The sequence below is a fragment of the Lepisma saccharinum genome, chromosome 18 (assembly GCF_977018435.1).
Source record: "Lepisma saccharinum chromosome 18, izLepSacc3.1, whole genome shotgun sequence".
In the NCBI taxonomy this organism is placed as follows: domain Eukaryota; kingdom Metazoa; phylum Arthropoda; class Insecta; order Zygentoma; family Lepismatidae; genus Lepisma; species Lepisma saccharinum.
This window is the reverse complement of record NC_139246.1, coordinates 18933627-18955449: the sequence shown is the minus strand read 5'-3', so window position 1 is coordinate 18955449 and position 21823 is coordinate 18933627. Positions and strand designations below refer to the sequence as shown.

At 37.6% G+C, this 21823-nt stretch overlaps 1 protein-coding gene across 1 annotated transcript in view; it reads left to right on the top strand.

Annotated features, from left to right (window-relative positions):
- The window catches only part of sno (Protein strawberry notch), a 97712-nt gene that overhangs the window by 5258 nt on the left and 70631 nt on the right, over nucleotides 1-21823 (top strand). The window contains exons 3-7 of the mRNA XM_083140255.1: nucleotides 8578-8697; nucleotides 12694-12921; nucleotides 14816-14961; nucleotides 16397-16496; nucleotides 18278-18487. Coding sequence (XP_082996381.1) covers nucleotides 8578-8697; nucleotides 12694-12921; nucleotides 14816-14961; nucleotides 16397-16496; nucleotides 18278-18487 — 804 coding nt within the window. The remainder of the gene's footprint in view (nucleotides 1-8577; nucleotides 8698-12693; nucleotides 12922-14815; nucleotides 14962-16396; nucleotides 16497-18277; nucleotides 18488-21823) is intronic.

The following is a 21823-nucleotide window of genomic DNA, read 5'->3' as shown; positions in this document are numbered from 1 at the left end:
AATCCACTGATTATTTGTTAGCTACAAATTTCCTTTTTTATTTTTCTGTAGTTTACGTTTATTACAAGCATAAGAAAACAGTTTTCCTTTGTGACGTTTCAGGAGAACACACGCTCCTTTCATCAGAATAGAATCTCCAATTGTTAATGCGATAGGTGCGGATATCAAACTCTACATCAGATATGTAGATGATGTGCTAATTATTGCTGAAAATGAGAACACCATCATGGACGTATTTAAATTGTTAAATGAATCACATCGTCACATAAAATTCACTTGCGAACCCATGAATAACAATGTAATTTCTTTTCTTGATCTGCAAATTAAGACAACTGACTCAACAATTCAAACATCAGTCCATTGGAAAAAGTTAGTGGGAGGAAAAATACATCCATGCCAATTCAGAACATTCGCGTATAACAATGGATAACATATTTTTAAATTTTTCCTGAGAGCACAAAGACTATGTTCTAATAATGAGGATATCAAAAATGAAGAAGAAAGGCTTTTTAATATAGCAAAAGAAAATGGCTTTCACACTAACAGAATAAACCAAATCAAAAATCAAGTCTCAAGAAAACTAAAGGAAAAGATAAATACAGACAAAGATGAAAAATCTGTCTTGTGAATTCCAAAGTTTTAATTTCAAAATTGTTTTTGTATCACCAAGAAGTTTGGAATGGACATTTAATGAATTCAAAATGAGAAACTCTCTACCAGATGTGGAAACCACAGGGATATATAATATAAGTTGTTCATGTTCAAAGGATTATGTGGGACAAACAGCAAGGAAAATGGCAATAAAATGGCACGAACACGATTTGGACATTATAAATCTAAACCCAAGAACAGGTTTGTCAACTCATATCATCGAAGAGAAGCATTTGATTAAAAAGAGAAGGGTTTTAAGAAGATTGACGGGAAAAACAGAGTTGAATGTCTGGGAAGCTTCGTTCATTGCAGAAGAACACTGGAATAAATTAAATAATGAAAAATGGTAACATAGATCCAGTATGGAGTTTTCTTTTTCACAAATGGAGTAAGCCACCATCTTTGAAATTTAATGTAACAGAAAACATCAAGAGACTTTGTGAAAACAATGTTGAATTTGAATTACCTGATGATTGGGATTCATAATTTTAAAAAAAAACTCTGAAATAAAAATAAAACAGACTGCTTCTTTTCACAGTTAAGTTGCTATATTACAACAATGTAACATTGACAACATCCATTATATAACAGATTCTTTTTGTTTAAAAAATTACTAACCATTGTTATAACTGTATCTTTAGTCAAAATGAAAACAAAGAGAAACTGTTTTCTTATGCTTGTAATAACTGTAAACTACAGGAAAATAATTCTATAATGCAAGCAATGCGTACATACAAGAAAAAAAAATACTTTATGCTGTGACATTATGAAAAGTCTTGCAACATTTCAAAGACTTCTTTATTTGCATCCTTTGGATTTAGAGTGAAGCTCACCTAACTAATCAGCCTGGCTATTATTGTACAATTCTTCTGCATTATAGTTTTCTTTTGTACACTGCATTACTATTTCAAATGATAGAATAGAAAATATCATTATCATACGATCAACGTGGGGTAAAAAAGTTTAAATGTGGGTATTTTCGTTAACAATTATCAGACTAACTAACTAACTCTAGCCTTCTTAAAGCCAGACATTTATGGCGGCAACAACAGACTCCTTTCATCTGTCCCTATCCTGGGCAATATCAATCCAATCTTTTCCATCCTTACTGATTTCCTTTTAGTCCTTAACGTTATCCCTCCATCTTCGTCTTGGCCTTCCTACTTTCCTCTTACCATCAGGTTTCCCAACAAGAAAAGTAACATGCATTTCCTGAATTAAGCTTGCTTTTTATTCCTCATAACCTCACACAAAAAATAAAAAAAATACCAAATATTTCGAGACATTTTAAAATGTTAGAATGCTACATGAGAATAACTTGGGAGTTATTTAATGTCATTGAAGGAATGTAGTGTGATGAGTTAATATGACTCTGTTAATATCCTTTGTTATTGTAAATGGGGATTCTACAAGTATCTGTATCGGTTGAAAGTGGTATCGGCTCAGTCCTAATTTTGACATTCTTGAATTTTTACTGACAAAGTTGATTTTAATCTGCCAGGGTACACTGCGTTACAATAGTCTAGAAATGGTTAGATGAGTGTTTCAAATTATCACTACTTTGTAGGCCATTTCCATCACACCATGTTATTATCAATCCAATCTTGTCTTGATTTGGCTCTTGACGAAAAGAAGCTGGCCCCTGAATTACGTTTGGTTTTGTCTACCACTGGTTTAAACCATACTTCATTATAATTTTTGTCTTAACATCGCAGTACATGCTCTCACTTTGCAAACTTAATTACACGCGCAGGCAGCATTGCGCTCACTGACATATAATCACAAAGAATGTATTCATGTTTCAGCACCAATATTTTATTTTCTCATTTTACACGCCACTAAACATTTGTAATGATTGCTTTTTATTTTTATAATAATTACCTGTGTTTTGTTCACGAAATGAATGTTGTATGGTTTTGTACCACCATCCTGGCTGTTTCTGTAATGCCATTACATGCGCTCACTGAAATATTTTGCTTAAATTTATTAATTTTCAGCAATACATCTATGATTATTTGTTTGCTTACTCAGCTCGTTTATCAGGACCAAAATTTGCCTCTGCTCTGCTTTGCAATCTATTTTCACAGCGACTAGAATCCTTGTCGCTGTATATCCCAAAATAAAAACCAATGCATGTGTGAGTGGCATGGAGCCTCATACACAAGAAGTCTGACGTTTTGACAGGAGCATAGCTCGAGGCAATTGGGCATTGTAACGGGTTGGAGGTGGTGCTTCCACAAGAGAATTCCTGCAAGGACTGATCCATCCAACAAAAATCTGCAATAAATACGCCGTATAGCGCATGCACTGTGGTGTTAATCTCACTCCTATCTTTCAACAAGCTGCTGGAAGATCTTTCATGTCTTTCTTTATAAAATTTGCAGATGAAACATTAACTGGTTCTCTTTATCAGTAGGGGTTGATTCATAAGCAACAAAAAGTATGAAAATAAGTACTTAAATAGGCATTATAAAATAAAAAAGTATCAAAATGGCCAGTACACATGAACTTGCAATTTGAATTTTCTTTCATAACTTTCACAGTTATCGATTTGCATTAACATTACAATTGATGAAGTATTTTTGTTTTCTGCGGAAAATGATGTTCCAGTGTGTACAGGGTGGGTCAAAAGTCGCAATACACCTAAATAAAAGAAGCCACTGTGGGAATAGGTGTCAGTGAGTGTTGGATATGCATGTTGGGGGTGGGGGAAAACTTTATGATGAGGTTGATCTTGATGGCCGCCATCTTGGATTCAACTTCATTTTTTTTAAATTTGAAGGGGGTCGTGTGATACATAATTTTAGGCTAGAATTTTGTCAGGAATTAAATGGTGGTGTCCATTTTGACGTATCTTTATTCGTGTAGGAGTTACAAAGGTTTCTTTTTTCAAGTTTTGAAAAGTGGCACACTTTACATGATGTGTTCGATGTGGCCTCCTTCATGCTGGACAGTCATTTCCATTCTCTTCTGCCACTCCGTATGCACACGTAACAGGACATCTGGTGTAATAGCCGCACATGCATCAATGATCCACTGTTCCAGGTGGCGAAGATCATTGATTTTGACCGCATACACCATGGCTTTGAGGTGGCCCCATAGGTAAAAGTCCAGGGCAGTGAGATCGGAGGATCTTGCAGGCACTCCACTGGACCTCGACGGCCAATCCAGCGCTGTGGAAACTGTTTGTTGAGTAATCCACGTACCTGCAGATCGTAGTGAGGTGGTGCCCCGTCGTGCTGAAACCATAAGGGGAATTCACCATCCTCCGTCGCCACGGATGGGAACACCAGCTCCTCTTTGTAGCTGTCGGCATTCAAATTGTTGTGGATGAACACAGGACCAATGACCCATGTTCCCCAGATCCCGCACCACACCATGACTTTGGTATGTCCAACCATCTTGGATGGATCAGTCCAATGTGGGTTACTGTCTGACCATTAACGCAGGTTCTGCTTGTTAACCTCCCCGTTAACGTAAAAGTTAGCTTCGTCCGTAAAGAGCACATTCTGGGCGAACTGTGGGTTATCTGCAAGCTGTGCTTTTGCCCATTCCGCAAACTGAAGCCGGCGGTCAGGTTCGTCTTCAGAAAGGTAGTGTAATAACTGCAGCTTGAATGGATGAAAATGATGTGTATTCAAGATCCGGCGTATGGAGCATCTGCCAACACCAGTCACATGAGACATGGTTGTCGCCTCATCTGTTGATGAACATGGCCTCCCAGACCATGGCGTATCTTTCAGACTCCCTGTGGCGGTGAACCGGGACAGCAGTGATGCAACTGTGGCGTGGGAAATTGTATGTCGGTCTGGATGGCGAGCGTTGAAATCGGCTGCAATGGTGCGAGAACTTCTTTCCCCTGATATTAGGATGATCTCAACCCGTTCAGCGTCGCTTAGTTTCATGTTGTCCTGTCAACCTGCAACGAAGAGAAAACCTTTGTAACTCCTACACGAATAAATATGAGTCAAAATGGACAACACCATTTAATTCCTGACAAAATTCTAGCCTAAAATTATGTGTCACACGACTCCCTTCCCATTTAAAAAAATGAAGTTGAATCCAAGATAGCCACGGTGGCTCAGTCGGTAATGCGTCTGACTACCATGCTCAAGGTCCTGGGTTCGATCCCCGGCAGGTTCAAATCCGGGAACTTTTCTAACGGAAGCGGCCCCGGCACCCACCCAGCGTCGAATAACATGGGTACCTTGGGGAAACCCTGGTGGGTAAAGGCGGTCAAGGGCATGATGCTGATCACATCACCCCAACTCATGACCGGATCAAGAAAGTGTGGGGCGTTACCCCCACACCTCCTATACGCCTTCATGGCGTGGTGCCAAGCACAGGGGAGCACTTTACTTTACTTCTTCCAAGATGGCGGCCGTCAAGATCAACCTCATCATAAAGTTTTCCCCCACCCCCAACATGCATATCCAACACTCACTGACACCTATCCCCACAGTGGCTTCTTTTATTTAGGTGTATTGCGACTTTTGACCCACCCTGTATTAACATGTCCTTGTGTTGTGAAGGAGAGATGGAAATTACTTTTCTGTCTGTAGTAAAATGCTTATTTGCAGTAATTGACTGTTTCAGTGACAGGCTTCTAGATAGTTTTCTTTGGACATTTTTTCAACTAAAGAATTTGGGTGTAAAACATTATTTTGACAGATTTTTAAGCCATCTTCTTTCCTTCAACGCACACAGAGCAAAACAAGTGGATAGTAGTGGACTACAAATGTGCAGCTGGGAAAGAAAGAAAGGGTGGGTTGGCCATCTTATTGGAATTGCATTATCAAAGTATGAATCACCATGTTGCTTTTTCTGATAGAGAAATTGGATTTCCATAATTTTAGATCTGTTGGGATCTGGTAAATGCCACTTTTTCAGTTCGTCATAAACAAGACATTGCCTTCTATGGTGTACTAAAAGCTAAGTTGCAAAAATGGGTGGCATGAATAATGAATACCAAATGAGGCATTTTTTTTGGCAGTATTATACAAATTGCACACGAAACCTCAAAATATGTATTCATAGCATCTGTAAAAGTCCTTTGTCAGACTTAAGACAACATGAAACAAATTTAAACATTAAATTGGTTGAATTAGATTATTTTACATCACTTTTGATGACATGATGAAATTGATAAGGGGATGCTCGCAAAGAACACCTGTACCTTGACCAGGATTCCTGGCATCGTGGTATGCTGTGGTAACCAGTTTGCTACTTGAGGATAAAATTGGCAAGAATCGGAATTCATCTTATTCAAGTTATATTGTGATGGATGACCAAAAATGCACATTTTATAAGTACAGCGGAGGAACATGATTTATACAGACTGTAGTTTGGGTGGTATTGCCTTATGCAGTGCACAATGTTCTTTAACATCACAGGAGCAATCCGTACCATATATCCTATGTTACTGCTAAAAATATTGTTCTCCAAAGAAACTAATAAAATGAAGAGTTGCATAGTAACATATTAGCATATTTTGAACCCATGACAGAAACTTTATTTTTTTTTGCATTATCTTTAGTGTAAGTAGAGTAATGTGTTCCATGACCAATTGCTCAACTAGTTTTTGACCCTGAGCTCAAGTCTGTAATTTAGTGTGTAAATCTGTCATTTTGATATTATATATGAATATGAGTTTATAATTGATTCATATGTCTCTGCAAATGTTTTAATAATCAGTTTGTTTTTATAGCCAGCAACCTGGTTACATACATTAATTAAGGATGCTACTGAACTATTCATGTTCCTCAAACAGGGTGTGTACCAGTTAAGAAAGTCAAGAAATTATGCTTTTGTTAAAGAATTTTTGCTATTTTTCACAGTATAGTGAATTTATATTGTATATACAGTAGGTAACTTTCTTATTCGTACACACGGATTTTCAAAGAAATTGCATTAATATCTGAAAGGAAATTCACTCTTTTGAAATTGTTTCTTTACAATTCAATGACTAATATCATTAGGAACGTAAAATTTTACCCAAATTCTGTATAACCAATGACAATAAAAAATTAAATTGAACTGAAAGAGAAACATGCCATTTTTTGTACAACTTTCCTATTCGTACACTTCATAATATAAAAGAAAAAAAGTGCCGGTATATTCAGAGCAAATTGACTGAGAGTTCTAATACTTTGATGCGTATCCTTTGGCTTTAATTACTGCTAGACACCTGTTTTTCATAGAATTAACCAGTTTCCGACATGGAGCTTATTTTATTCCACTCTGCTTGCACAACAGTTTTCAACTCTTGTTTGGACTTGACGCCTACTTTATGGACTTGCCTCTTTAAAATTGCCCATAAATGATGAATGGGATTTAAGTCTGGACTTTGAGCTGGTGTTTGTAGTAGTTTGGGCACATTCCATAGTAGCCAATGCATGTTAACTCATGCCTTTTGCTTACTGTCATTGTCTTGTTGGAATCTGTAGATCCATTTTTTTGGCACTCTGCTTTGCATTGTTCTTTAATATGTCCAAATAGACATATGCATCCATGATTCCATCAATAAACTGGATGGTACCAACACCTTTAGACGACATACAGCCATTAATGAGCCACCACTGTGTTTAACTGTTTGAACTGTGCTAATGTGATCATTGTCTTTATTTGATTTTCTCCAGACCCTATTTATCCCATCTGACCCGTATATATTTATCTTGGACTCGTCTGATCATATGACACTATCCCAAAATTCCTGGTCCTGGACATTTTCTACTAACTGTCGTAACTGAGGAACACTTAGTCAGGGGTTTTCTCGCACTCTTTTTACAATAAAGCATTCATCACGTTTATTCAACCGTCTCCCTTTTGGTTTTCTCGGCACATTCTGTGTTGAACCTTCCTCTCTAAATTTGTTTACTATGTATCGAACTGTGTGGTGTATATTTCTTAATGAATAACCTCTAAGGGCCAAATTTATAATAACATCCTTCAGATCGGAACTAAGTTCCTTCACCTTGACTATTTCAAACACGCTGATAGATAGACGATAGGCCTACAACAATACCTATGCCAGCCTTCCGCTTGACGGAGAGCGTGCCTGCATGTTCAAACTTGTTACGAAGTTGCAAACTGCACGAAATCGGCCGAGTAGCGGTGGCGCTGTATGCAAGGAAGATTGAAACTCTTGCCTGTACAAATAACAATGTTGCATGGAACAGGGTTTTTATCTCTTTTCACACAAATTATATGCTCTGTTTATACACTTTGAACATACATTTTTATTAACATTTGTTGGTGAAACCTTCATTAACATTAATTTCCAGGTACATATGAAAATTATTATATTTACTAGTAGATATACATTTTTTCCTTGGAAATTCTATGTGTACAAATAACAATGTTACATACTGTATATATCTGTACTGGAATTTGATAAAATTGAATATTTGGAAATATGAAATTGTATTAAGTTGGGGTTAAGATTTGCTCACTTTGTTCCTTAAGGTTTACCTTCTTGCATCCCTGGAGTTTTGCAAAACATTAAATGAAGTAATATGGCCATTCTAAGTCCAGGCTTAATTTTTACAAGTGTAAATCTCATCTTATAGTACAGCTTCACTTTTCATCTTAACCGGCCTTGTGGTGTTTTTTTTTTTCATAAAATAAAAATATCTATTTTTCTTAATTTTTAAACTATACCTAACTAGGGGGTGAAAAAGGGAAAAAAGGTCAACAATAAGGAAAGCAAGGTCAAGAAAAAGTCAAGAATTATGGATTTGTTATTTTGGTAAACAACCTGTCAAAGAACATTTGCAACTTTACACTGGATTGGTAGAATATTCATATCAGTCCATATCTAATTTATATACACATTCAGTACGTTGAACATGTGTTCATCACAACCAATAAACATGTCCTTTTTTTCTTTTAGATTAATTGTATATTAATGTGATATTTTCTTGGCAGGTGGAGGTAAAAATTTAGCGGCAGCTGCTGCCATCAAGCCGAGAGACAAAGATGCAGTTCCTACAGATAAATCAAAGGATGTCAAGGATATCAAACCTATTAAGAAAGAAGAGCCGGATGGTATGAATATTTCCTATGTCAATTTTCATCTGCAGTGTTAACCCTTGCTACTGTGGACAGTCTCTCAGACCATGCTGAATTTAGAATTTGCTTCATTTGTCACATCCCTCCAACTACAAGCGAACCTTTCTAAATACCTTTCAGTTGGTGTGCTAGCTATATGCTGTTAACGTCGCGAGGTCTTACCTTTGTATTTTCGAGCAGTCTTGACGGATGTACCATAGTTGTTACGTGTGTTTTTGTCAAGTTATGTTTCAAGTGGCTTATAATTCATTTTGAATTTCAGCAAAATATTACATGTTACATTGAACTACCTCTCTTGAGACAAAAAGGAAAAAGGGGAAATTTTAAGAATTTGGAATTTCAAGAAAATAAGGGAGCGATTTTTGACTGTTTTTCTTCCTCTTCGCATAAATTGTGTTACATTATTTTAACTAAACAATGATAATGGAAAACGGTTTACAATATTTTTCTGTAACCGTGTCAAGTCCTGTGAAACATATGCATCATCAGACCGAATGGAATTTAAAGGAAAGCAGATTGTATTGTGGATTACATAGTTGAATTAAAGTATAATAATAGTAATAACAACCACCCATGGTGCAACAGTGCATTGAGGCCCCCGGCCGACCTACTGACTGCCAGCCTCATTCCCACCTGATCCTACACACTCACTCACCCGAGGTGGGAGATTAACCAACCAGTTATGGATTGATGTGTGGTCAGTACGATAAACTCCCAGTTTTTGTAGGTTTCCATTACCAGGTTATGCTACTCATTCGTAGCTCTCCAATTTCCTCACAATGGTCCCATACACAGACCTAAATCTCAGTAGAAAAGTTGTTCTGCTTTCCCTGGCAGACTCAAACCAGTGCGTCCCCTTAGCTAGAGCCCAAGGTCTTACACTGCACGCCCACGGTGCGGGGCTGAATTATAGTATAGGCCATGTTAATGAGAACAAGTGCCTGCATGTTTCTCATGTTTTCGAAGCATATTATCCATTTTGCATGAATAAAAAAGCTGTGATAAAGAATTTTCAAAAATGACACATTGGAGAAGAACAAGTGGTTGATTGCTTACAGAGTACTTGCACACTGGTGAGCACCTGCTCACATTTTGATGTGAATGGAAAGAATTGCATTCTCAGGAATTGAGCAGATGTTAATATACAGTGTGTCCGGATTGAGACCAGTACATTTCACATCATTGCCATAATTTAATATGCCGGACCCTGTGGCCGAGTGGTCAGCACATCGCGCTGCGACACCAAGGGTCCCAGGTTCGAATCCTGCTCGGGCTTACTTGTTTGTGAATGTCCATTCATCAATTTCATCACTCATCCCCATCTTCGCAAATTAGCCAAGAGGCACAAAACGTGAAGTAAAATAAACTAATGCAATCAATCAACCATAATTTAGGAGAGATAAATGCAGGTTATTCATGCGGTGAGTTAGAGGAATTAAGAGGTTTTTTTCCCAAATGTGTGACACATGATTAATCTTGCAATTATGGTGCTCCAGTCACGTAAATCAAAATGGTATCTCCTTTAAGAAGAGAGTACAAGCCATGTGGTGTTATTCCATAGTGCAAGTGTAGTGCGACTTTTGGCGTATACGGACGTTGTTCGCTTTATATCCGACCATTTTCGATTGAGTGCTGCCACCTGGCATATCATGCTGGAACTATGGGTCTGCTGGCGGGAGTAGTGTTGTGTCTGACCTTGTAGGTGCGTGAATGTTGGTAGTGAATGTTATCAAATGGCATCGAAAATCAACCGGTATCTGGATTATTACGTAATGGTCCTTTTCCATGCTAAGTTTTCATACGTACGCACAGTGAAACAGTGTCGGGAGAATGGGTTAACACTCGGGGTGACTACTGCGAAAGCTATTGTGGCCCGTTACACACAACAGGCTCTCCTTGTGAAACATTCACCCACGAAAACCACCAGGAGAAGGGCTGCAAGCCGTGTACACCACCTTCTACCGCGTCACATTGCCGAACGTAAGACAAACTGAAGTAACTGTATGAAAAGTACCTGGCGGGTTCCAAATGGTAGAAAGTTGTCACAATGGATGAATCATATGTCCATCTTACTGCTGGTACTCACATTCGGGCGATCACATACCGTGACATTGACGGCAAGGGGCGCAGCAACTTTGTTGGTCAGTGCAGGGAAAGTTTTCCTCGTGGCTTTATGGTTGTGATGGGATTCGGATATGAGGGTAAGTTGATGATACGCAAGGTGGACAAGAACGTGAAGGGGAATGCCAGATACTTCCAAGACTCCATTCTGACACCTATCTATCGGAGAGAGATCCCAAAATTGTATGGAATGGACGCAAACCAGGTGATGATCCCTATGGACAAGTCTTCGAGTCATACTGCCATAACATCACTACGTTTTTATCAGGAAATTGCAGAGGAATTAGGAATTCATGTCATTCCGTTTGAAGACATACCTGTGAAAAGCCCAGATGCCAGTCCAATGGATTTTTGCGCATATGGACTGTTGAAACGACGTCTTCAACATCACCGCCCTCGCACCCTGGATGGTCTATGGAAAGCTTGCAGGGAGGAGTGGGACAGAATTCCCATGCCTGTCCTGCGCCGGATCTTGCTGCAATGGAAACTGCGATGCCGGGCGATAGTCCACAATGCTGGGGGTCCAATAGAACATGATCGGTGGTGGCTGCGGCGCTGTATCTCTTAATGTGAGTACTCTCAAAAATGGTCGGATATAAAGCAAACAACCTCTGTATTTGGGAAGACCCATTTGTCACAAGAGACCACCATGGCGTGGAAGAAGCAGTTTTTGTCCACGAGTTGTTCGGAACACTCGGAGGCTGCAGACCCCAATGTGAGGTAACACCAGTGGACCATTTTTCTCCAAAAAACCAATGATCACAAAGAATTCATATGTTTCAGTAAATGCAGTTTTTTTCCTGTTGAATGATGCTCACTGTAGCTGTCAAGTGAGGCATTACCTGGACACAGTTCCCTGCTTGTTGAGTCTGGCAACAACCAATTCCATGCTCCTTCCCTGATACCTGTACTTATTCTGCTGGGGGAATGTCAAGGATGGGGTTTATGCTGGCAATAAATCCATGACCCCCCAATAACTGCGTGGACATAGAGGATGCTTCTGTCACACCCTAGATATTGGAGATTACATGAAAGGAAACTGATTGCTGATTAGATATGCTCTGTGGCAAGGAGTATGCATGAAGTCCTGTAATGATTTTATGAATTTTACATGCAGCTGTACCAAACTAATCTTTTATCAATGAAACTTGGTGAGTTTGTCTTCAAATTGCAGTATACCTTAGTTTCATAAAATGTATTCTTTAATTTACTTCTTATAGACATTCAAAATGTGTAACTCTCAATCCAGACACCCTGTATATAAACACACACAATACTCACTGTGCACCAGCATGAGTATATGCCACCAGATTGTAAACTATGTGGGAGAGAACTTCGCTGCAAGGGCTGTGGTCCCTTGGCTGTGCAGTACCTGTAACATTCTTTAAAATGACCTGCACATTCGAGAAGAATGTGACTATTTTAATTACCTCAGTAGGGTTGTAACCTTCCAATGATTTGTCAGCTAAGTTGGGATATGATGACAGTGTTTTAGTCAATGTTTTAAGCTTTTTGAGAAGAGCATACCCTTTGCACTGCTTCTGAAGTAGTTTTTAGATTATGCCTACCTTTTTTAATGTGTTATGTTTGTCCTGTAAAGTTTCATTTGCAACTTCCATTTTAAACCTTTTTTCAAGGGGCTTTTTACACCCCTTTTTTAATTTTAAGGTAAGGGTTTTAGATAAGGGTATGTTACCCGCATACACTGAAGGGTGCAAAATACATGCTGATGGACCCAAAAATTTTAAATCACTCAATCACTTTCATCAATATATACATTCAATGATTTCATTATCAGAGATTTATATTCACCGGCTGTATATGTAACCGTTTCATTCTTTTTATTTCTAGAAAACAAGAATGCAGTTCCCAACATCATGGGGAAAATTCCCGGAGGACTAGTAACGAAAGGGAACTCCCAACCAGGATATGAGGTGATCCACGTTGGGGGTTCTGGTGGGCAGCCTCCCTTTGGAATGCAAAATCCTGGAATGTTTGGGGGAATGAATATGTTTTCAGGTTTTCCTAATTTTCCGAACTTTCCTCCTGGTTATGATGCCACGTCTCTACTACAACAAAGTAAGTGCTGTTGGCATGTAAAGAAAGAAATGTTTTTCTTTGAAATTGTCAGTTTATAGTGTTGCTAGCAGATGTTTAGTATGCGTTATTGCAGTGTCTGACAGTTAATACTGAGAAGTCAATGCAAATGTAGGAAAATTATAATTTATTTTTTAAACTTAATTGAATGCTAATGATTTAGATTTGCTTGTATGTGTAAAACAATATGCCTTTAAATTTTCATTATTTTAAAAAAAATATAGATTTTTATTTGGGTTCACTTTTATTGTAATTTTTCTTGCCATACACATATACTCATTTATAGTATTAGATAGTTCGATAGTTCTCCAGGATTTTATCCTTTTGTGAGGTCCTCAGAACTATTATGGGACACTTTTTACGGAGTCTAATTATCCGGAAATAAAGCACAATTCAAGTTTTTTTTATTTGGCTCTCAATTACCCAAAAGTGGCAGAAAAACTAGTTCAAATAAAATAAATAACTAAATCAATCATTTATTTTGCACAGTTTTTGAGAGAAATACTGATTTTTGTGATTACATAACAGGTATTTTAATATTTTGCAGAAATTCTTGAATATTTTAAAACAAAACTCTCGTAATTATAATTGAAGTAATCATTAATAGTAAACAACTTTTAACTGTTACAATTTTTAATCATCAGTATTGCTATCGCCTGAAATCAGTAAGAGTATTGTCCTTACGGATGTATAAGGGCTGGGCCATAAGTCGTGGCAACTATTTTTTCTCAATTAAACAGTAGTACCACAATATGATTGTATGTCCCAGAGAACATGGTATGTGGACACGTCAGTAGATGGCAGTGTGATGAACGGTACAGAGGACAGTGGCAATTCATTGTTGAATCTACTGCCGTCCTGCGGTGTGAAGAGTATTCGTGCATCAAAATAGCTGCTCTTCGGGAGAGAAATGCCAGAGATTGCCGCAGGGAGCTGATGGAAACTGTTTTTTAATAGTGTCCTACTGTAGCATGCACCTCTTTTGTTCCTGTAATGCTTCCAGACTTGTAATCACATGTGACATGATTCTATCTTTAAGGATTTTTGCTTGCTTCCCTATCCTATACTTGGTACACATGATCTGCATTGTTCATACATTCCACAGTACCATTCACTGTCCCATTCCATTTATATATTTTGGATATTCGTGCTGGTCCCTCATTCTCGCGGAAGAAAGAAAAAAGTTGCCATATTGGCTCAGGCCTAACATTAAGTTCAACTAAGCTGTCCCAAATTGATTTCTGATGGAGATATATTGTGGAGTGGTTTAGACCCAACTTCAAACTGTAGGGCCAATTCTGATTTACCTATTTGCGGTTTAAAAAGGACTTATAGAATACAGTGGAACCTCGATTTTATGTTCCTGGATTTTACGTTTTCCCGCATTATACAGTCAAGCTTGATGGTCTCTACATAGCGAAGTGTCATAAAATTTTCTTAGATTTTACATGTTTCTGCATTTTAAGTTTTTTCAACTTTGTCTCCTGAAAAATATAAAATCAAGGTTCCGCTGTACTCAGATTTAAGCTTTTTAAAATCTCAACTAACCCCAGATTAATATCAAGAGCAGCTCCAAAACATGAGAACAAACATGTTGATGTTATAACTACTTGGAACATAAGTCTGCAGATTCCAGGCTGGTGTCATCTTACAGTTCCAACCAGTTGTTCATTTCCCTGTGCCTTCCTACATTTAGAGAAGCATGTTGTCAGTATCATTTCTCTAAGGTACTGTCGATGTTCTTGTTTCCTGATTACTGCTTCATATGATCTATTGGCAATAACTAGATACATGCTTCTAATGGTTTAAAGTGGTTTTAGATGTTTCCAAGACATTGCTATCAATTCTCTTTTCATATTTACGTGTAACATTTCAGGCTTAGCACTTCAAATGAGCCCTTACCTTATGGGCATGACAAATGGTATGATGCCCCATATGATGAACCCGATGATGAATCAAAATTGGGCTTCTGGCCTACCTGGAAAGGCATTGCAACAAATGTGGATGCACAGTGATAAGAAGGTAAGATTTTTTTTTAAAACTTTATTACTTAGATTAGAATTGTGCTACATTATATGCTAATCAAAGATATTAACTGTTACGCGGGGGCAAATAATCTATATTATTCGTTTGAACCACAATTTTACATTCCCAGATTGACATTTTACCTTTGTAGTCCTTAAAAAATTTAATGGGTTCTTTAGCCATGGGTAGAGACATGCACGCATCTTTTATAATGGAAACATGAAATATGAGATTACTTGCCAAAATGTTAATTTTTCATATTTTGGAAAGCTGCAAGGAACATTTTCCTTCCATGTTTTGTCACGAAATAATGTGAAATTAGCTGCAAAATGCAAACTAAACCGTTATACACAAAATTTAGTTTATTTAATGATGCAATGCTTTTTGAAGTTTGAATTATACTGTGGCTTATTGAAAATTGATTAATTTTATTGTAATTACTGAAAATAATTATTGCTGCAATTAACCAAAAGTCTCAGAAAATAACTTAATTCAATCAATCAATATTGTGAATATTTGGGAAACAAAAGTGGAATTCCTTACACAGGAATAAACTGTTTATTTTGTGTAATAAGTAGAGCCGCATTTATAGTGAATAAAAGATAAGATTTCAATAGAGAAACTGAGCATACTTGGGATCAAAAGCGGTATATAAAATGCCATTTTGGTGTTAAAATGGTAAATGTAACCCTAAATTTGATTTAAAAACTATACTTATTACACAAAATTAACGTTTCACTTCTAATAGCATATTATTCCAGTGTAAAGGAGTCAATTTTTGCTTTTCAAATATTTACAGCAGATTTAATCAATTTTCTATGAATTGCATATCTTGCAGGATAATTCAGACACAAGGTGTCTTGTCAGTAAATAAATCCTAAATTTCATGTTTGGGAATTTATTTTGCATTTTGCAGTTCATTTTGCATCATTTCGTGACAAAACATGGTAGCAAAATTCATCTCACATCTTTCAAAAACATGAAAAATTAACATTGCCATGTGTTATTTCACATTTTGTGTTTTTGTCAAGAACGAAATATGCTTGTCCCCAGTAATAAGTAGTTTTTTAAATCAAATTTAGGATTGACCATTTCAATACCAAAATGCCATTTTATATACCACTTTTGATCTCGAAATGTGCTGTTTTCATGCTGAAATCTTAATCTTTTATTCACCAAAAATATGTGGCCCTAGCCACAGTCCTCTGGAAATCATTTAATCAAGGGTACACTTTATTGTGTAGGGAATACATAATTGAGCATGTTCTTTTAGGCTTTATCTCTCTGTATGTAACTTGTTGTTAGTGAATTCCCACTAGATGAATGAAAGTAGAGCTTATGCTATTATGGTAAATTGTTTCTAATTTTTCCCTAACATCAGATGTATTTTTGATATGTGTGTATTAACTCGTAGTTCATTTACTGCTTTCAGCTACATCCTCTTGCTGCTATGGCTGAGGATGAAGAAGTGGCTGATGATGATGAAGATATGGGAGTTGCTGAAACATATGCTGATTACATGCCTTCTAAACGTAAGTGAAACCAGTAAATCCTGGAGTGGATATAGTTAAAGCTGTTTCTTTTAAATAATAATGAGTCTACCTTGGTGCTGGAGTGGTTAGCACAGCATGTTACGATTCTAGGTTCAAATCCCAGTCTGGTGGGTGTTCTCTGTGGCGATCCCTTCATCAGTTTCTTAATATCATCATTCATCTTCATCTTCACAATTAGCCAAAGGTGGCAGAAGGGTGAATTAAAATATACCAATCAATCAAATACTATTAATTAGGGATGGGACCGATTAATCAGTACTCTATTAGTATCAGCCGATATAGGCATATCGGTGTATCGGTAAATTTACCGATTATTTTACTGAACTGATATATCGAAAAATATCTCATAATTTAGTGCAAAATTCTGCCATTTTGTTGTAACTTTTATGGAAAATCTCGATTCCCTACTTTCTAAAAAAGTAATTGTCTAAATATTCAACTTCTTTTGCACTGCAGTCAACTCGAAACACACATTTATTAAGGATATCATTGAACATTTCAGGTTCTTCAAGGACCATTTCTAATTTTATATTGGATCGGTAGAATATTGGTTATCAGTATCGGTAAATGTTATATCGGTACTTTATCAGTATCGGCCAAAATTTCATATCGGCCCATCCCTACTATTAATCATTTAAAATGATTAATAGTATTTTTTGTATGTAATGGTTTCTCAGTTGAAACCACATATGTAATAAATGCTGCTCAGAGAAATTACATTTTCTAAAACAATACACAAAGCAAAAACAGCATGACATAAAAGGTACTTCCTGGAGTCATCAACTGTGATTGCAGTTAATATATATAACATTGTGAGAGTCAAGGTGACGCAACTCACGCTAGAATTTTAGATAACAACGGAAGAAGAGAGTAAGAAAAATACACGCAGAAAACTATTGAGAAACTAGAGTTCCTTATCATTATCACGAAATTAACAACATATAAGAATACTTGCTTTAGCTTACAGTAATAAGATTTTGTTCTCATAATTATTATCTTTTTTACCTGTAATATTTTCTTTGCAATAATGAAAACATTATTTTTGTGTTCAGTAAAAGAGGGTTCAATGGCTGGTTAAGGTGACACGAAGTCCAGATAATGTGTTTGTGAGTGAAATCCCATTTTTTCCTTTTTATAATACCAATATAATACTAGGCTTCAATGAATTGGACAACATCCCCCCACCCTCCCAAGTTAAACATGGTAATTTTGACCCCTTTAGTGGAAATACACCTGTGTACATACTGAAGCTAGTTTTACTGAGGAACTTCTTGTTGTTATTGTAATTCATAATGATTTTTGCAGTTGGAAAAATATAAATACACTGAAACTCAGATTTTACTTTTTCAGGGGAATAAGCTTAAAAAACTTAAAATGCAGGAAAATGTAAAATGAGGAAAATTTTATAGCATTTTGCTATGTTGGGATCATCAAGATTGAATGTATAATGTGGGAAAATATAAAATCCGGGAATGTAAAATCGGGGTTCTACTGTATATGTGTGTGTGCAAGAGCGAGAGAGAGAGAGAGAGAGAGAGAGAGAGAGAGAGAGAAGTATAGATCCACCAACCCATCTGAAACCCTGGTGCGGGAGCAGTGTCGCTAGTTAAAGTTACTGGGAAGCCTGTAGTTTGCATATTTTCCAAGGTTTGAGAAAGCTTTCTGGATCTATAGTATACGACACATTTTTCAATGTATGGTTCCTAAGATCAAACTAAATTTCAGAACATTTTTAACCTTTTTTTTCTTAAATATTGCAGTTAAACTAGGGAAGAAACACCCTGACCCAGTGGTGGAAACAGCATCGTTATCCAGTGTTGCACCTCCAGATGTATGGTACAAACTCACCCTGCCTGATGATGTGATCAACTCGGGCAATCTTTCTGCCCTTCAGTTGGAAGCGATCACCTACGCATCTCAACAGCATGAACATTTTCTCCCTGATGGGAGCAGAGCTGGATTTCTGATTGGTAATTTATATGATTAGTAATCTTTTTACATTAGATTATGGGTGAAAAATAGTTTTAACATTTTGTACAAGGCCTAAGAATTTTTTTAAATAGTCATTGTCATTATTTTCTTTTATGGCCTAATACGCATGTAAAAAAAATGGCCGATAATTTTTTACACGGGGCTGGCGACTGATGAAGTTGAGCATGCCCTAGTATTCTGTGCTTGAAACGGAGATAGAATCGTCAGAGTGAGAGTAGCAGTAAAGTGAAATGGCTGCCGTAATACAAAATCCCGCCAAATGTGAAGTGAGATCTGTCATACGATTTCTGAACGCCAAAGGACAGAATGCAGCTGACATCCATCGGGAATTGTGTGTCATTTATGGACCGGCAGTGATGAGTGAAGGGAAGGTCAGGCAATGGTGCAGGGAGTTTCAGGAAGGGCATTCAAATGTTCATGACTATGAGCGTAGCGGAAGGACTAGTGTTCAGACGGACGATCTGGCGGAACACGTTAACGAGAAAGTGCGTTCCAATCGCCGGTTCACAATATCGGAAGTTGCCAAAGAGTTTCCAGAAGTGTCTGCGAAAACAGTGCATCGAATTGTGACTAACAACCTGGGGTATCACAAACTGTGTGCGAGGTGGGTACCAAAAATGCTGACAGATGCTCACAAAGAGCAAAGAAGGACAGCTGCACATGATTTTTTTGGCCCGCTGGGGGGAGGATGGGGATGACCTCTTTTCGCACATAGTGACGGGGGATGAAACGTGGATATCGTACGCCACTGGTTCTCCTGAAGCAAAGAAATTCAAACAAACACCATCAGTTCACAAAATCATGTCAACTGTGTTTTGGGACAAAAGGGTGTGATTTTTGTGGTATTCTTGGAACCAAGACTAACAATTACAGCAGAGGTGTATAGCGAAATACTGAATAATCTGCAACGTGCCATCCAAAATCGGTGGAGAGGAATACTACCCTCTGGAACTTTTCTGATCCATGACAACGCCCGCCCACACACAGCTGCTCATACTGTTGAGACAATTGAAAGATTTCAATGGGAACTATTAAATCATCACCCTTACAGCCCCAACCTTGCCCCCAGTGATTTCTTTACTTTTCTTCACCTGAAAAAGTGGCTTGCATCGAAGCATTTCAACGACAGTGACGTGCTCAAGACTTCAGTTCTGGACTGGCTGCACTCTCAGGCAGCAGATTTATAAGCAGAGGGTATACAGAAGCTTGTGCCATGCTATCAGAAATGTCTGGAGGTTAATGGTGACTACGTCGAAAAATAGCCATGGTATGTACTTGTTTATCAATCACAATAAATTTCTTCTATAATTTTCTTGTTTTTTAAAAAATAGCGGCCCTTTTTTTACATGCACCTTATAATAAAGTGTATACTTGTGGCCATGCAAGAAAGACTTACAAAATTGCCAATGTGAGTCAAACATTTTGGGCAGATTAAGTGTGACTTTCATCTTAATTGTATGTGTGAGATGACATGCCATTCACAACTCCTATTACATCATTACTTTCATCCTAATTGTATGTGGGAGGGTAAACTTTGTGCTTTATACAACTCTCACAAGATTTAATTACCCTCCCATATACAATTAAGATGAAAGTAAAGATGTAAGATGAGTTGGCCGCGGTATCTCAGTTGTTAAGGCATCTGACTACCATGCGAGATTTTTTCCATCTGTTCAAGCGGCTTCGGTGCCCACCCAGCATTGTATAAAGTGGGTACCTGGAGGAAATTGGGGGTAAAGGCAGCCAGGGGCATGGTGCTGATCACATCACCCCTACCTTCAGCCGTGATGAAGAACGTGTGGAGCCCTAATTCCACACCCCCTATACACCTTCATGGCATGGTTCTAGGGGAGGACTTTACTTTTATACTTGTAGAGAAAAATCAAAATTTGTTATAGAAATAACCTATATTTTAGGTTCTAACAGGGTATATGAAAATGACATTTTGCTGTAATTATTTTGAATATCATCTCAGCTTTGATTTGGTATCTTTTCACTTCATTAAATTAATATTTCTGTTCTAATATACATTCCTAATTTCAGTATTTTATCCTGTGAGAACTGCATGGAAGTAGATAGATACATTTAACACCGTGCAAAGTATACCAAATGAATCTGTTATATTATTAGCCATGACTTCATTTCTTGGTTTGATCATGACTACAGTGCAAAAAGGCTTAACCTGCCATGGCTCCCGCCAAAACCTTCCTCCCGCTCTACTGCTCGCAAGTGGGTCTGATCTAAAAAAGACACCACCACACCAAGCTTGAGTGATATCGAATAGCATTTGACCTCTACCCTCCGCTCCCCCAAGTGTGCCATCCAAGCTTCCGCAAAAGTTTACTTTGATCTTAACGTGCATCATAACTCCAGTTTCCCACTTCATACGTTTTCCTAACTGTGTCGATGTTGTAAAATTTGCCAAAAAAGTGTTCCGTTGGCTGAGTGACTTTTCTCTCTTTTCCTCTCAGCAAACATGTAGGGGGAGGGGGGCGATGCCGATTGTTTCAGCCACGATTTTCTTGCTCGTGTATGCACATGGGGTGATTACAGGCGAGGGTGCTTTCCTTTGACGTCTAAAATGGGGCAACCAGTTCTGGATACATTCTTGAAAACGAACAAAAAACATAGGACAAGTGAAAAAAGAAAAGTGACCCCCTCCCAGCTCTCTCTGCCACTGGTGTGCATGGCAATGTCAGAGAGACAATGTGATAATTAGGGAACGGAACTTTATGTGCTAAAAAACTCAGAAATATTTATTTTTTATGTGTCATAAATGTTGAAAATATGTGATAAAAACAGGAAAATATGTGACAAAAATAAAAACATTTGGTAACAAAAACAAACTATAACATGCATTTTAAACACCTGAAATTAGTTTCTAAATGATTACCTCTTAGCGAGCTATTTTTTGGAAGAGTTGCAGTGGATCACCATAGTTTTTTCCAAATTCTCCATTGTAAATCTGTGACGATTATCTCTAAAAAGCATCTTATATTGTGAGAAACATCGCTCCACGTCACAAGAAACAATTCTTGCATATTTGAATCACGAAATGTCACTAACGCTTAAGTTTTCCAAAGCTTCGTCTTCCTCTACTTCACTTTCCAAAGCACATGCAATTTGGCACAAAGTTTGAAAACCTTGGTTTTTCCCAAAAAATTCTGTACATTTAGACATTTAGATCCAGTGAGTTCTTGCAGTTTCGTTTCTACTATACGGACTTTACCAATGGAAGCTGCCAAAGTGTTCGCGGACGATTCAAGCTTTCATATGGAATTAGAGAGAATGGACAGGTTTTGTTGAGATGTATG